Source organism: Electrophorus electricus, chromosome 13, assembly GCF_041902795.1.
Source record: "Electrophorus electricus isolate QZ-2024a chromosome 13, ASM4190279v1, whole genome shotgun sequence".
Lineage (NCBI taxonomy): Eukaryota > Metazoa > Chordata > Actinopteri > Gymnotiformes > Gymnotidae > Electrophorus > Electrophorus electricus.
In genome coordinates, this window is record NC_137509.1 from 2,408,858 (window position 1) to 2,424,628 (window position 15,771).

A 15,771-nucleotide genomic window follows, 5' to 3' on the forward strand; every position below is an offset into this window, starting at 1 on the left:
AGAGACCTGTCACCTCATAAAGGGAATTGATACCCAGTTCAACCGTTGGTCACTTGCGTTATTTAATATTGGTAGTTCAACAGAAACTGCTATAAATCTTAAGTTGTTATGAAGCATGCATTGCCCATCGTCACAGACTTCTGTGTCTGTCTAGTCCAGAGGGTGTGATGAGGCCAGATGGGCTACTGGATGCATAAGGGAGCTCTTGCAGCAGGCAAGGTGCTCGGGGAGGAGGCAGGATATGGCAGAGCTTGTGCATCCTGCTGGTAACTTTCAAACTTGATAAGGACAGATGTACGGATGTAGCGCTGCTGCACCGATTATGTGCTATTAGGGGGTCAACGCTACAGTCCTGGCCAAAAGGATTGAGACTAGCACAAACTTTGGTTTTCACAAAGTTAGCTGTTTCAGGTTTTATGGTGGGCAATTTGCGTTAACTCCCACATTGTGAAGTGATCAGATGAATTACGAAGTCATTCCTTGCCATGAAAATGAACCTAGTCACAAAAATTACTGCATTTCATCCCTGCCACAAAATGGCCTGTTAACATCATTTTATTGATCTTCTTGTTAGCTCAGAAGAAAGTGGTTACGAGGACAAGGCAGCCATTTATTGAGTCATCAAGAACTTCCAAGGATAGAGGTTCAATTGCAATGAAGAGAGCTTCAGGGCGCCCAAGAAAGCCAAGCAAGCGCCAGGACTCCTAAAGAGGATGCAGCTATGGGATCGGGTCACCACCAGTGCAGAGCTTGCTCAGGAATGGCAAAAGGCAGGAATGAGTGCATCTACACGCACAGTGAGGCGCAGGCTTTTGATGGTTTGCTGTCAAGAATGGCAGCAATGAATCCACTTCTCTCCAAGAAAAACATTGACAGACTGACATTCTGCAGGAAGTATAGGGATTGGACTGAGTTAGTTATTTCCTCTGATGAAGCCCCCTTCAGCCTGTTTGGGACATCTGGAAAAATGATTGTCCAGAGAAGAAAAGGTGTGCGCTATCATGACTGCTGTGTCATGCCAACTGAGGCATCCTGAGACCATTCATGTGTGGGGTTGCTTCTCGTCCCAGGGAGTGGGTTTGCTCAAACATTTGATTAAGAACACTGCCATGAATAAGGAATGGTATCAAAACATCCTCCAAGAGCAACTTCTACCAACAATCCAGAAGCAATTTGGTGATGAACAATGCTTTTTTTTTCCCCGGGATGACAGGGTACCATGTCACAAGGCAAAAGTGATAACCAAGTGGCTTGGTGAACAAAACATTGAAATTTTGGGTCTGAGGCCAGGAAACACCCCAGCTCTCAATCGCATTGAGAACCTGTGGTCAGTCCTCAAAAAGACGGTGGACAAACAAAAACACAGAAACTCTGATCAACTCCAAGCACTGGTAAGACAAGAATGGGTTGCATTCAGTCAAGATTTTGCCCAGAAGCTGATATCCAGCATGCCAAGGTGAATTGCATAAGTCTTAATATTTAGTTTTTCCCCCTTCTTTTTAAAGTCTTTGCTTAAACTGGATGTATGTCACTAAATAGTTCAAAAGTAATAATAATAAATTCTGAAATGCTTATAATTGTACTTCACTATGCCATATAAACGCCTGACCAAAGGAACCAAAAAATGAGGCACTAAATTTTGTGAAAACCAAACTTTGTTAGTCTCAACTTTTGGCCACGACTGTACACTCAAAACATTACAGTATATCTAATTGTATAGCACTAGTTCCGCAGGCTGCCTTGTTTAAATATGAATTCGGATGGAGTATGGTTATTTGATGGCGATGTTGGCTACTTACCTGATCTAACGTCGTGGTGTAGCTTTAAAGCATGTGTGGATAATGTCTGAGTGTATATATGTAACCAACACCTGGCCCCTGGGTCTTAACTTACCACAACTGAACACACTGGTTATGAGTTCGGGATACGAAAAACTTCTCAACTAGCCCAAAGTGGCATGTTTGTGCGAGATTGACCGCTTTTCACCCACTTTTCCTAAGTTACATTTTAGTGAAGACTTGAAGTAAACGTGTAGTTTTCCTTTAAAAGGACACCAGTTGAACCTTTGCTCCCCGGGAAGTTGCTTGGGGAAATATGGCTGACACTCGCACACATGTTGGGCTTTGTACTAAAAGTCGGCCTTGTGTGGCGCCAGGCGAGCGCTGCCGGACGCAGGCGTTACGGCTGAAGTTATTCTCCGCAGCGTTTTACGGACTCAGCTCCTTTCTCATCGTTATCGTGAACAAAAGTGTCCTTACGGGTCACAGGTAACGACTAAGTGAAGTCGCTAACGCTGAATGAGACGCGTTATGTCCGCTTCAGACAGCGCTCAGCTTTGGCGTTAGATGTTGGGAACATTAGGTGCTTTTAAAGTCTAAATACAGTGTACTCGTTTTGGCTTCAGTTACTGGAACATCTGCCGTAAATCGCAGTATCGTTATTTATGAAATGTCTATGTTTATGTTTATGAAAATACATTCGCGTAACTCCGTTTCTTTCATTTGAAGTGAATTAAATATGCCATAGTCCTAATGCATTTTGCCTGAGGGCTGTACTGAATTTACTGTCCAATTGTTTTCTGATCAGATTCCCGTCATCATTGTCACTGGGGATTGGCCAAGTAAGTGTTGTTGATCACAGTCCGCCCTCGCTGTGCACGGGTTTAGCCTTTACAGTAGCGTCCATGCGCGGTACTGCGTGGCCGTTGTGCCTCACAGGACTTTAAACCCAAGTGTGTCTGTAACGAATCACAGGACTTTAAACCCAAGTGTGTCTAACAAATCACAGGACTTTAAACCCAAGTGTGTCTGTAACGAATCACAGGACTTTAAACCCAAGTGTGTCTAACAAATCACAGGACTTTAAACCCAAGTGTGTCTGTAACGAATCACAGGACTTTAAACCCAAGTGTGTCTAACAAATCACAGGACTTTAAACCCAAGTGTGTCTGTAACGAATCACAGGACTTTAAACCCAAGTGTGTCTAACAAATCACAGGACTTTAAACCCAAGTGTGTCTGTAACACACAACTGCAGCATGTGCACGAGCAGTCAGCCCGAGGCAGCTGATGTGCACGTTCTAGAAATCCTGCCGCTGTCTCTAAAAGCCCCTTGTCTTACAGATGTTGGCGACGGTGATTGTGTTGTGGGGGGCAAAACAACTTAAAGTCATCCATTTTCCTGATTTTGACAGAAACATCCCCCGCAAGGTAAAGTGCAGCACACTACAAGGGAGACATTTTCAGGGTCTCTTGTAGATGTGTGCACTGTAGAGCATTTAAGTGGTAAGGAGGGTTTTGGTTTATATGGTCCCCTTCTCTCACTAAAGTATTGGTGCAGTTAAAATCTGACCTCAGATCAGTGCTCTGAGATAAAGCACTTCAGCTGTTTCTTGCTCCCAACCCGTAATGTATAATTTCTGTAGACATAAAAGCAGAGTTTACACATCCATTTTAGCACCTGGTTAGAACTGAAGCTAGTCGCTTGTGTGTGAGGGACCTCCTCATGACATCTCTCTGCTTTTCAGACGTTCCCGCTCCCTCTTCTCTATGTGGGAAACCAGCTAACGGGACTTTTTGGAACAAAACAAGTGAAGTAAGGCCTGTAAAGTGGTTTTGGTGGGTATATTGATGTTGAAGTGTGTAGTGAACGTGGCCGGGACCAACCACTGTGTTTCCATCTGCCAGCCTGCCCATGTTCACCGTGCTCCGGAGGTTCTCTATCCTGTTCACCATGCTGGCTGAGGTCCGCCTGCTGGGGTGAGCTCGCGTTCACGCATCACCGAAGTGCTCGACTTCTTCAGGTTCTGAAGCTCCAATTTGCTGCCTTTTACAGAAAGAGGTTTACATGGACCATAAAGGCTACAGTATTTACTATGATCTTCGGAGCTTTTATTGCTGCAAGGTAAGTCCTATGGTGGACAATCCTGGTGTGGAGTTGTGAGTTGTGGTGACTGTCTCGACCGAGTAGACATGCGTATAAATGTTGGGCATTAGAGCTCTTCAGCGTCATGGTACCGTGGAGGTACGCCCTTACAGAAAGGCTTCCAGGACGTTAGTTTTCCTCACGGATCTGGGGTGTCTGTGCCTGTCTCAGTACAGATCTGGCTTTCGACCTGCACGGCTACGTGTTTATCACCCTGAACAACCTACTGACAGCAGCCAGCGGGGCCTACATGAAACAGAAGCTGGACTCCAAGGTGTCGGACACCTGCACGTGAAACTGAACGTTACTTCCGCACAATCTTAAGTTCAACACGTAAAAGAGGGATTTGTCCAGCAGTCTGTTACAATGCTAGTTTTTATGACCCTCATCATGTTCTCATTTCTATGTTCTTGCAATCAGATGTATAAATGTATGTATTTATGTTTAGGACCTGGGGAAGTATGGACTGCTGTATTATAACGCCTTGCTCATGCTGGTCCCCATTGTGGGTTTATCGTATTATACTGGAGACCTTGACAAAGTAAGCCTCTCTCGGTCACATGCCTGTGCCTCTGTCTGATAATGTCTTACTCTGCCCACTGAGGGAACAGCCTGTGTTGTGAAGACAGAATTAGCACTCCTTACTGACACTAAACATTACTGATGCACAAGGCAACGTTGTGAATGGGTGGACCGTTGGCTTTCTTTCTGTGTAAGAGTCCGACATCTGTGTCAGTCTGGAGAATTAAGAGAGAGCTTTGTTTCTGTGTCAGACGCTAGCGTTCGATGGATGGACGGACGTGTTCTTTGTTGGCCAGTTTGTTCTGTCCTGTGTGATGGGGTAAGGTCATGTGGCTGTTAGTCTTACACCAACATGCTGTTTCTTCCCATTATTGTTTGTGTACATGCAGCCGTCTAAGAGTCGTGTAGTGAGGCTTTCAGTGTTGGGGGGGGGGGGGGGGGGGCTTATTTTTGCACTCTGTTTATCCAGAAATGGCCACTTGATGTCAATAGTTGTTTTTTTTGTAGTATGTTTGCAGTGTCCAGTGATTGGTCAGTCTAATTACTAATCTCATGCTTTATTTGTAAATGTCTCACATTGCCACTAACAGGAGGCCATTTCTTAAACCCAGGCTCACTTCAGGAAAAAAACTTATGTAAACTGCACTGTAGTAAAATATTTGCTGACATTAAGAACATTTACTTGTCTAGTTTATTTTCATGTTGCTGTCCAAGGAAACATTATAAACATTCACAAACTCTGTGTGTGTGTGTGTGTGTCAGGTTCATCCTCATGTACTCCATAGTGCTGTGTACACACTACAACTCTGCTCTGACCACCACTATTATAGGCTGCATTAAGGTCAGTCACAGTTCACACATCTAACAGCAGCTGAGCCAGACCTAAACCATAACCTCTGACCTTAGAGACCTTGTCACTTATATTCTCAGTCAGCTTTTTAAAAACCCACGTCAGGTATGATCTGAACAGACTTCCATGCAGGATGCCTGGCTCGTGTTCAGACACATGAAGCCTCTGGGAAAGAAGTGTGGGGCTGTGCTGAATTCCAGGATGTACAGCAGTCCTTTAATTTAACATGCAAATCCCTCCCTGCCAAATCTAAACACAGGAGGGTTGGGCAATGCTGGATTACAGAGGCCCAGCATCCTTTTCATTTAAGGTAATGATCTCTTCCTTCCTCCTTCAGAATATCCTGGTAACTTACATCGGGATGGTGTTTGGTGGAGATTACATCTTCACCTGGCTAAACTTCGTTGGGTTGAATATCAGGTAAAGGTTCGACACTAAGACTGTACCTATCCATGACAACATGGTCATCTCACCACCTTCAGCCTGTAGTTCACCTGTAGCTCTGAAACCTGCTATGCATGTCTGCTTTCTAAAGCATCGCCGGGAGTCTTGTGTACTCCTATGTCACGTTTGCAGAGGAACACAAAAGTAAGTTATGGCATTTATTTACTCAGTCACCAAATTAATTAACTTCATACATCCTGTGAAATATTTTAACTCAAAACATGGATGGGTTTTGTAGTTTGGTTGTGGTAGCAGCCCTCTGCCTTGTTTGATTTAACCAGTTAACAAAGGAGCTGTCTAACATGTTTCCTCCTGCTGGACAGTTTTAGTCAAGTATTTGAGATCTGAGATCATTTCGGTCTTACTCTTGCCAGCCAAGTATTTCCTTGATTACACTGACGTGGAGTCATAATTTTGTCCTATATGTATTTCTTTAAATCAACAGAGAGCGCCTAGTAGGTGTGACAGAGGCTGGACGGTGCTGTGGTCAGGAGGAGACTGAAGAGATTACACAGTATCCCAGGGCCTGTTTACACCTTGCACCGACATGCCTTTCTTCTACTGAACATATCCGCATATACTTTGGCTGTATTCTGTTTAAATGTCTTACTAAAATGCATCTCTAGTATGACCAGATGAGATCTGATGGTATTCACAATCAAACATACCAGCACGTATGTCTCTTCTGTTGTACTTAAGTGTAAACATGGTTTCTCACGTGCTACTACCTGGGCATTATTTGCTGTAATGTTGGAAGAAAGTTTAAAGCAGGCAGTGAAGCATCTGTGTGTGTTGAGGAGAAGCTGTGGCCTCTGGGCATGGGAGAAGTTCAGTAGTCGTTTTTCAGTACCTGAATGAAGAATACACATTCCATTTACACTCGCATCCATTTGGCAAGATCCGTGTCTGACCACCTACAGCTATGGCACGGGTGATCTGTTCATACCGCAGTCACGATGGGAGCACCTACAAATAGTTTCATGTGGACAAATTAGGTGACCTTGATCCAAGTCACCAACAACACATTGATACAAGGAGTAAAACACCCCCTAAAGTAGTGTGCTAGGGTTTACCTCAAATGTTTTAGACCATTATGTAAACTGGGACATTTTAATCACGTGCAATGTAGAAAACTTAATATGCTGAGTGCTATTCACCGTGGATAATTTACAGCTGAAGCACCAATAGTATGGATCACCTCAGTACATTGTGTCTTTGTTGAGTAATATATTATGTAAGATAATTCATGATTAAGCATTAAATCTTAGGTTCATTTACAAATATCAGAACAAAAGCTATCTGGTCTAGTAGATGAACATTTTTTCAGATTTTCTGCAGGTTGTGCATTAAATGCAATCGGACAACTGGTGTTGGGGTGAGTGTTCTTGATCCCATTTTATATACACACACCTGTAACTCTGTCTACGAAATTGTACCGAAAGCTTCGTTTCTGTCGTGAAGCTGTCGAACAAACTTGTAACGGTGAGATACCACCACATTAGCTCTCCAGTACGACTCGCACCCTTCGTTCTTTCTGGAAAGTTACAAAGAACCGCATCGTTCACTTCAGTTTGCTGTTGCGTTAAACTCCAGTGTAACAGGATCGTTTGTATGGCTGCGAAGTTTGGTCGTTTGTGTTATGTAAATAAAAACTGAGAATACAGGCCTGGCATGTATGGATCATACACAGTACCGGGGTGAGCGCGTTTCTCTACCGTAGTTATGGGACGACGGCACCTGCTGCTTTTCTTCTCTAGCAATTCTGGAGCTGGACAGAAGCAGAATTGTGCAAAATGTAAATGGGAACACGCACCTAACAAGGCGAGTTACAAAATTCGAGTTCCTGCGACCCCTTACCTCTGCTGTTCTTTATACATTTCACATAATTACATTCCAACTGTAATTTTCAAATAAACGTTTTTGCATGTCTTCACAAGGAAACTAAGCATAAATGTGACCTGGCTTTGAAATCAAAGTGCCTACAAAGTAGATTTTTATGATTGTACTTTTCTGCCCCTAAATTGTAACTAGTTTGGCTAAACTGCCATCTAGAAAACATTCAGTGGCAGCACAGGGAACAGTCACTTATTAAACCGAGCTGAGCAAAGTTTCTCCTTTCGTTTCATTTTTTTTTTTTATTGGAGGCGGCAACTTTTCATGGTTTCTGCACACACAAAATTTGCTGTTGGAATAGTGATTATATCACCATACCGCACCTTGGTGAATATGCCTGCACTAAGACATAAATTGGTGTGCCTGAGCCTGTCCCTGGAGATCTACCACCCTGCAGTTTAGCACGGGTCTGGCTGGATTAGGACTGGAACTAAACCCTTCAGGCTCATAAATGTGCAGGGCCCGGCTTCACTACCCCATCTGAGAGCAAAGCCCTGCTAGTAACACAGGAAGATTTCTAGTGAAGCTTTGAATTGGACCTGAAGGCACTTCAAACTACAGCGCCGCCCTCCCCCACACACAGAAGCAGTCGTTTCAGACACCAAGGTTTGATTTCATCATGATCAGTTTTGTGCAACCTCGCACAACAAAAGTTTGAAAGAAAGAACAGAAACATTTACAGTATCATTATCAAAACTATGAACTATACAAGTTAAGAAATCTGTACAAACCTTAGGTCCAAAGACAGATGCCTCTCAGACTTGGTGGAGTGGTTGGAAAGCCCACAAAAACAGATTTGTTTTGTCGTCATCAAAACACGGCTAGCAAACACATGAGTAGCAGACATCCCTGATGTCAAACCTGGATGAAGGCGTCATGGGCCTGGCCAGAGCAGCTCTGCCCTCTCCGCCCCTCACGCTCTACACAAACAAGCCCCACGCAGTGCCCGATGCCAACATACAGTACAAAAGTGCAACTTCAGCGTTCCTGCAGAAACATCAAACCGTCCCTCCCTCCCTCCAGCCTAAAAAGGACCTGACGGAGACTCCCACTGTCAGCGTGGTTCCATTAAAAAATATAAATATCTTGCAAGTAAAAAAAATTATTGGACAAATTCCAATACAAATAGAATAGACATTTTCTGTGTAAAATGGTGAGGGGTGTGAATCTGAAGCAGTAATTGGTTACGACATTAGTAGGAGTTTGGCTGTGGTGTCCCCGCCGTCTTCAGCTGGACGCTTTGCTTTGGTTGTGGAGGAGACTCTAGGGGAGACTGTCCCACTCCCTACAGTCAGGGTGCTAAAATAAATCCCCCTCTCATTTGCTGGATTTGGTCTGGCCTTTGGTCTCTGCTCCACTGGCAGTTCAGTCTTCCTTGACCCTGGGGGAGTCCACGTTGACCTGGGCAAGGGGGTCTGAATCTGTCCTGCATTTTTTAGACTGCCTGTCCATGGCTTGGCTGTCCTGCGGCCGTTTTACGGCGCCGTTTCTGTCTCCGCTGCCGACGGCAATAGGCTCACAGCCGTTGGAGTCGTGGGGCTCAGGGAGGAGGCGCTCTGCTCGGCCCGACTGCAGCGAGTCACTCTTCACCTCGCTGCCTGACAGCAGCCCGGAGTCTGCGCTCGACACGCTGCTGTGACCGCCCACGCCTACAGCACACACACACACACGCACACGAGAGAGAGAAAGACTCAAAGAAGGTGACACTACTTTCTCTTTTGCATTAGGCGGCATCTCTGGTACATCACACATGTTGTGAAGGATCGACTGCTATTGAACAATGCTAAACCACTAGGTAAACGTGGTTTGCTCTGACCGTTGTGAGCGGAGCCATCCTCCCGTTCCGAATGGCTGGTGTTGCTGCTGGAGGTGGTGGGAGGAGGTGTGGCCGCTCGACTCGACGCAGCACTCTCGGTCTCGTCCAGTAGTCTGTCCATATAATCCCTGTAGCAAACATGCACAGTCGGGTCATGACCTCGCAACGCTGCGCTGAAAACATTCCAGCACATAGGGCACATTTTATAGACTGCAAAGCCAGGCGGTTACAGTAACTGTAAACAAGGGATAAAAACAACCACATCAAAGAATAACCAGTTGGTGTCTTTAGTCTGAGCATCTCTCGTTGAAGTACAGCTACAGCGGGGACATCACCGCATATTCAGGTCAGTACGGAGCCATCAAAAGCAAGAACCATATTAGTCAGGCGTAGCATAGTCGCTGTTACTGACTGAATGATGTTTTTGGTAGTCTATATAGGTGAAAACTTATGTTGCTATTGCAGCTGGCAGAAGAAAACTGTGTCAAACACAATCAAATGCCTCACTGTGTTCAGTGCCATTGTGAGGGGAGGCTGTGCAAACACTCACGTCACACCCGGGTGAAGGTTGTACTTCCTCTTGCCAAGTCGTGTTTGCTGTGCAAAGAAGTCGTAGCGCTCGGACTTCTTCCACATGTAATAAAACGCCACACACTCTCCTACAGACCGTGTTCTCACCTGGAATTTCAGCCCAAACCAAACACATCATTCCACCATCAGTCCAACACCCTGTCTCAGTGGGAGGGGAGTGAACAGCCGTGGCTCCACAGCAAAGCTGGTCTTACCTTGTTGGCTTGAATGAGATGAAAATCTTTCCCATAAGCCTTAAGACCTTGTTCAAAATTTCTACATTCTTCCTCCGTCCAAACGGAGAGCTCTTCTGTGGGAAAAGACTTTATAATGTACCTGCTGATTTAACACACTTACTACAGATCAAAACCCAGTTTTGTTAGGAGAGTCTAGCTAACACACTGATTAAGTTTGTCATCAACAGAGGATGCCTGGGCCTGAGAGTCAAACCAAGAGCCCTGCAGAGTTCAGCAGCACACCCCAGCCGCCAGGATTCAGATGCTACTGAAGTCCTGGATTATCTGGGTGGTGCGTGTTAGATTAGGATTGGGACTAAGATCTGCAGGGTGGTACAGCATCACACTGAAGGTGGGCACCCCTGGACTGAGGTTTGGCTCAAATCCAGCAGTCTGCTCACTTGCTTGCTAGTCAATTAATTGTGGAAGCAATCAAAACCAAGTCTTTTCCCCCGCTCGGAACAGATAAACAAGTGATGGAAATCACTGCTTTGACATTAGTGGAATGGAGGTTAAAGAGCTTGTTAAAACAGTGTGGTACTGGTTAGGTCTAACTGAACCAGGTGCTCTGGTGTGTCAGGGTTGGGGTCAGGATTCTGTGCTGTGTTCAAACGGTCAGGTGTATTGTGTGTTGATGGGAGCAGGTGGGCCTCACCTCTGGCGGCTTTGACGTTGAATCGCAGTCTTCGCAGGGCTTCTTCCGTGTCAAAGTCGCACTTCACCAGCTCGTAGAGGGCCTGAGGGAGACACACACCGAGATAAAGCCTCCACACGCCAACCCTGCAGACGCAGGAGACGGCCATCCTGCGGCGTGCGCAAGTAAAGCCCCGACTCCTCCAGAAGAAGCAGTGGCCGTACCTGCTCATTGTCTTTAATGTGCGAGCCCTCAGGAATGGCGTCCACTCCAGTCTCCTCACCCGTGCGCCGGCACGCCTCCGTTAAGAACTCCACCACAGTGTGTTCCGGAAGGAACTCTGGATTCCACAGAAGCTGGTCGTCATTTTCATACACTGGGGTTAAAAGGCAACGGCGTTCGTCACTACACATACTGACGGCCGGGTAAACATAATTCAGACTACACCCAAAAGCCACACAGTAAGACATTTAGACATCGTTTAATTCAATAAGTTACTTTTAGGAAATGTGTAATTTTTTCAGCATCCGAACGAAAACTGTCACATTTATTGTACAAGTTTTCAGTGAAATAAAAAAAGTTATTGTTTGTCAAAGGAAAAATGGCCATGCATACAACTGCTTTTGACACACCAACATAAGTGTTATGGTGATGCGTGTTAGTGAGTAAAAAATGTTTTAAATAATAATATATTACAATGTCTTAATATTACTTTGAAATGTGTTCCAGTCTTGCAGCTTTTAAACACGGCGAACTAGATCAGTTCAGTTCCATTAGTTTGTTGACCTTCCCAAACATCCTCCATGATGCTGAACCAGAGAGTGAATAAGGCAGAGGGTGAACTGTAGGAGTGCGGAGTGAGCGTGTGGCATGAACACATGGCACTGTACAAACCTCTCTCGTTTTCCTTGTATTTACAGAGCCCCGCGGGCGTCTCTGCCTGGTACATGGAGCCAACCATGATCTCCTGTTGAAGGAGGAAGACTCAGAACTCGCATGGAAAAGCAGGTCTTCACAGTGAGAAGGAATGCCTCACCCCCAGCCCCGACCCGTCCCCTCGTCTCATAGGAGAGTCCTTACCTTTTTCCAATCCTCCGAGGGAATGTAGTCCTCATCCTCCTCAGATTCCTCGTCCACTTCGTTATCTGCAACGTGGAGAAGGGAATCTTTCAACATCAGCACGCACATCGACATGCAGTGACTCGGCGGGCTGCCCAGGGACCCGCTGCAGTGACTCGGCGGGCTGCCCAGGGACCCGCTGCAGTGACTCGGCGGGCTGCCCAGGGACCCGCTGCAGTGTCCCGGCGGGCTGCCCAGGGACCCGCTGCAGTGTCCCGGCGGGCTGCCCAGGGACCCGCTGCAGTGTCCCGGCGGGCTGCCCAGGGACCCGCTGCAGTGTCCCGGCGGGCTGCCCAGGGACCCGCTGCAGTGTCCCGGCGGGCTGCCCAGGGACCCGCTGCAGTGTCCCGGCGGGCTGCCCAGGGACCCGCTGCAGTGTCCCGGCGGGCTGCCCAGGGACCCGCTGCAGTGTCCCGGCGGGCTGCCCAGGGACCCGCTGCAGTGTCCCGGCGGGCTGCCCAGGGACCCGCTGCAGTGACTCGGCGGGCTGCCCAGGGACCCGCTGCAGTGACTCGGCGGGCTGCCCAGGGACCCGCTGCAGTGTCCCGGCGGGCTGCCCAGGGACCCGCTGCAGTGACTCGGCGGGCTGCCCAGGGACCCGCTGCAGTGACTCGGCGGGCTGCCCAGGGACCCGCTGCAGTGACTCGGCGGGCTGCCCAGGGACCCGCTGCAGTGACTCGGCGGGCTGCCCAGGGACCCGCTGCAGTGACTCGGCGGGCTGCCCAGGGACCCGCTGCAGTGACTCGGCGGGCTGCGCAGCTGATTTTAACCGATGCCTTCACATATGCAGTCATACATTTCGAATTCCTCCATGGAGGACGTCTGAACAGTAGGAACAGCGGGTGGGGGCTCTTACTTTGGAAGTAGCTGCAGTTCTGGGGGCGGATGAGCTCGGCAGTGCTGCAGCCTTTAGACGTGAGAGTGCGTCCTTCGCCGGCCGAGTGGGCCTCCAGACCCTTCGAGATCTTCACACCCTCGTCCTGAGAACACCATGTTTACAACCTTTAAACTCCGCATGTCCACTGGAGAGGAGGATGTAGAGTCTAGCTGATCTGTATAAAATAAAACGTACTACAGAACCTCTCTATCCCCAACATACACATAACCTAGCCCAACATTTACCACACCCTACCCATAACTGTAACCTATAACTATACATATAACCTACAGATAAGCAGCCAGGTGCCGCCCCCATACACACCTTAACCCTCTTCAGTTCTCCAGTGCTTCGGCTGCTCTCATCATTATCCAGTTCCTCTCCTTCATCCTCCTCATCTTCCTCTTCTCCATCCTCTTCCTCATCCTCCTCATCCTCATCCTCCTCTTCCTCTGGCGACTCACCGGTGCCATAACCATAGAGACTCAGGAGCTCTTGAATGGGCATCTCTCCTTCCTGTGGGGGGGGGGGGGGGAACGTTCAATGCAAATTCAAGAGATGATGAAAAGTAGTTTGATTTCATGACTATAAAACGAGCCGTGTAAAGTCCACATACCGGCAGCAGTTTACATATCATCTGCTCATGCTGATCTGAGATCAACTTTGTTGCAGTTTATATCAGATTTGGGTTTAAGGAGCTGGCTCTTAAAGCAACTTATGGAGGGAGATTCTGACCAGCAAAATAACTGCAGCTCAGCCTCTATAGTGTGCACTAAAATCTCTGTTCGGATATTAGGATCTCCATTAATCCTTTTGAGTAAGATCATCTTCCTCCTACTGGAGTCAGCGCACATTAATTAATGCACTTTAATTCATTAACTATACATGTTCTATAAAAATTTACATTCACGTTTATATTGCCGATCAGTACTTGTATCTGTATATATGTACCTCAGCACCCCAGTCTTTGGCCTCATCTGTACATATCTCATACGACACACACTTTACGTACTTTGGTTTGAATATTGGTCTTTATGTTAATATATAGGTTATATATAGTTATGTATACACTGGTCACATACAGTGTATACATGATTTATATATAGTTTGCAAATACTTTATATAAAGTTTAGCTTTTTCTTTATCCTGATGAACTGTGGCAAAAGAAACCACATCAAGCACACAGGACAGCAAAGCTGGATCAAAACGTCCCACTTTCATCTTGTAATTTTATGAAGGTGAGTGGTGATATTACGAAGCAGCGCAACACAAGTGTGTTCCTGACCCTGTTGAGGTCTTCGATCTCGTTGCTGAAGTTGGTCTCTCCCTCCAGCAGCTCCTCCTCTTCCAGAGTGCGCTCATCGTCAAAGTCGTGCACGGGCATTTCTGCCGAAGGATCAAAGTCAAGGCTATCTGAGCCGACTGAAACCCCTGCACATAAAAGACCTTAAATCGTCAGCACTGCCACGATACTACAAAGCAAACACAATGCAACTTCTGCCAATGTGCTACCCCCAAAACAGGACGGATATTTACCTGGGCTCGAATTCCCCAAGGAGTCCTAAACAAGACCAAGACAAATGCCAAAGTCAACTGATGATTTTCCTGTCCTCGTGGAGTGGTCATTTTAAATGACAAAGGGTTCTATCACGTATTGATTACTAAAATAATTGTATTGTATGACATAATAGTGCAAGTGTTTGTTGGTTAGGATATCTGTGCCAACTCTGCGGTGTATCGACATTTTTTAAATCCGCGGGCCTAATTCAAAACAATCACGGGCATTAAATGCGATACATTTCCTCGCCTAGAAAACTCCACAGTAATTAAGCAAATCCGTCTTAGCTGGTACTAGTTTGGGCTGATGCGAAATACCGTTTAAATCGCACATAGAATTCTGCATCAAAGATAAGAACGTGCATAAAATGAAGTCTAAATTGTATTTCTACAGACATAGGAGATAATAGTTTTAAAAACCATCGTCTCTGGCAGTGGAGCTTTAAGTTTGAGGTCCAAAAGCGCGCCTAGACGAGGACACGGCTAACTTCCTCCAACGCTGCTGCTCAGCTGCAGACTCCTCTGGCTAGCTAGACTGTTGAGCGAGCGGGGCAAGCGATACAACGACGGGCGAAGTCCGGTGTCGTCTTATGCCGTTAACAGCGTAACGTGAAACTAAGCTCCGATGCTATGTCTCTTTTACACATGCTGGACATATTTGGTGATTTTAAAGTTTCACACAGCCAGCCAGCTAGCTGGCTAATCTGGCCAACACTTTGCTCATTAGCCAGCAGAGAAGTGGAGTTCCTGAGGCTGGCTAGAACAACGAAAGTCACACAAGAGGAGAAGTCAGCAGTGTTTATCCTCCGTTTTCTTCCAAACTTTATCTCAGAAACACTAGCTAGCTCGCTTTTTACGTCGGTAGCTAAATGCTAACTAGCCAGGTTAGCTATCCGGCGCTAGCGAGCTAATCTCGCTAGCTAGCTGGCTAATAAGTTTGCAGACATGAAATTTGAGAAAATTCAACAAGTTTTAATAACTTAAATCGATTGCATGTACGCAACGTTTTACGAAATGTGTCCGTTCGTTCCGAAAGGCGCATCCAACAAACGGGATACTGTTCAAAATTAAAAGGGTACTTTTTGTGTTTGTTTTAGGGAAAATCATTAGAATTTGCTTCTTACCTCCGCCATATTTGCGATGCTGAATGGTCACTGTGTGGGCGGGGCTTCGGGAGTTCCCGGATGTACCTGCGTGTGGTACCAGGGAGGCAGAGTCATGTCTACTCTATTAGCGGAACCCTCCAGCACACTATATTTAGCAATTAGTTCTCCAAGCCTCTAAACCGCCATAAAACAGTGATCTGTCTGTGTGTGGAAAATTGGATCA

The 15,771-nt window shown here is 46.5% G+C and overlaps 2 protein-coding genes across 11 annotated transcripts; one reads left to right on the forward strand and one right to left on the reverse strand.

Moving 5' to 3' along the window:
• The first annotated feature begins 26 nt into the window (after positions 1-26).
• slc35d1b (solute carrier family 35 member D1b) lies at positions 27-6,464 on the forward strand. 7 transcript variants are annotated; one of them, XM_027025692.3, is made up of 13 exons: positions 27-2,267; positions 2,587-2,620; positions 3,123-3,209; positions 3,527-3,594; positions 3,687-3,758; positions 3,835-3,903; positions 4,096-4,198; positions 4,373-4,465; positions 4,698-4,765; positions 5,209-5,287; positions 5,634-5,716; positions 5,832-5,884; positions 6,186-6,464. In XM_027025692.3, exons 1-13 carry the CDS (start codon positions 2,095-2,097, stop codon positions 6,194-6,196), a joined length of 993 nt encoding a protein of 330 aa, XP_026881493.2. In that variant the 5' UTR covers positions 27-2,094; the 3' UTR covers positions 6,197-6,464. The 7 variants fall into 7 exon arrangements, 6 of the variants coding, with proteins under 6 accessions (XP_026881493.2, XP_081550525.1, XP_081550528.1 ...); XM_081694399.1 differs by having other exon boundaries at positions 27-1,456; XM_081694402.1 differs by lacking the exon at positions 2,587-2,620 and having other exon boundaries at positions 27-1,456.
• Positions 6,465-7,190: 726 nt separating this feature from the next.
• On the reverse strand, positions 7,191-15,704 carry mier1b (mesoderm induction early response 1b, transcriptional regulator). 4 transcript variants are annotated; one of them, XR_003411706.3, is made up of 15 exons: positions 15,567-15,704; positions 14,422-14,446; positions 14,171-14,316; positions 13,210-13,401; positions 12,865-12,988; positions 11,970-12,034; positions 11,784-11,856; positions 11,114-11,265; positions 10,911-10,992; positions 10,235-10,329; positions 10,000-10,127; positions 9,450-9,577; positions 8,365-9,282; positions 7,434-7,508; positions 7,191-7,274 (listed from the first exon to the last, which is right to left on the reverse strand). XR_003411706.3 is itself a non-coding variant. In XM_027025685.3 (13 exons), exons 1-13 carry the CDS (start codon positions 15,573-15,575, stop codon positions 8,999-9,001), a joined length of 1,503 nt encoding a protein of 500 aa, XP_026881486.2. In that variant the 5' UTR covers positions 15,576-15,704; the 3' UTR covers positions 7,428-8,998. The 4 variants fall into 4 exon arrangements, 1 of the variants encoding a protein (XP_026881486.2); XR_003411709.3 differs by lacking the exon at positions 7,191-7,274 and having other exon boundaries at positions 7,428-7,508; positions 10,235-10,326; XR_014115747.1 differs by lacking the exon at positions 7,191-7,274 and having other exon boundaries at positions 7,428-7,508.
• Between the last annotated feature and the right edge of the window lie 67 nt (positions 15,705-15,771).

Bases quoted from the DNA above. Each gene is read 5' to 3' on its own strand.
- slc35d1b (XM_081694399.1), top strand. From the start codon at position 1,002: ATGACTGCTGTGTCATGCCAACTGAGGCATCCTGAGACCATTCATGTG. The intron at 3,904-4,095 runs GTAAGTCCTATG...TGCCTGTCTCAG, and splicing joins GGAGCTTTTATTGCTGCAAG to TACAGATCTGGCTTTCGACC. The intron at 4,766-5,208 runs GTAAGGTCATGT...TGTGTGTGTCAG, and splicing joins GTTCTGTCCTGTGTGATGGG to GTTCATCCTCATGTACTCCA.
- mier1b (XM_027025685.3), bottom strand. The intron at 13,402-14,170 runs GTCAGGAACACA...CCCCCCCCACAG, and splicing joins AGATCGAAGACCTCAACAGG to GAAGGAGAGATGCCCATTCA. The intron at 11,857-11,969 runs GTAAGGACTCTC...CTCCTTCAACAG, and splicing joins CCTCGGAGGATTGGAAAAAG to GAGATCATGGTTGGCTCCAT.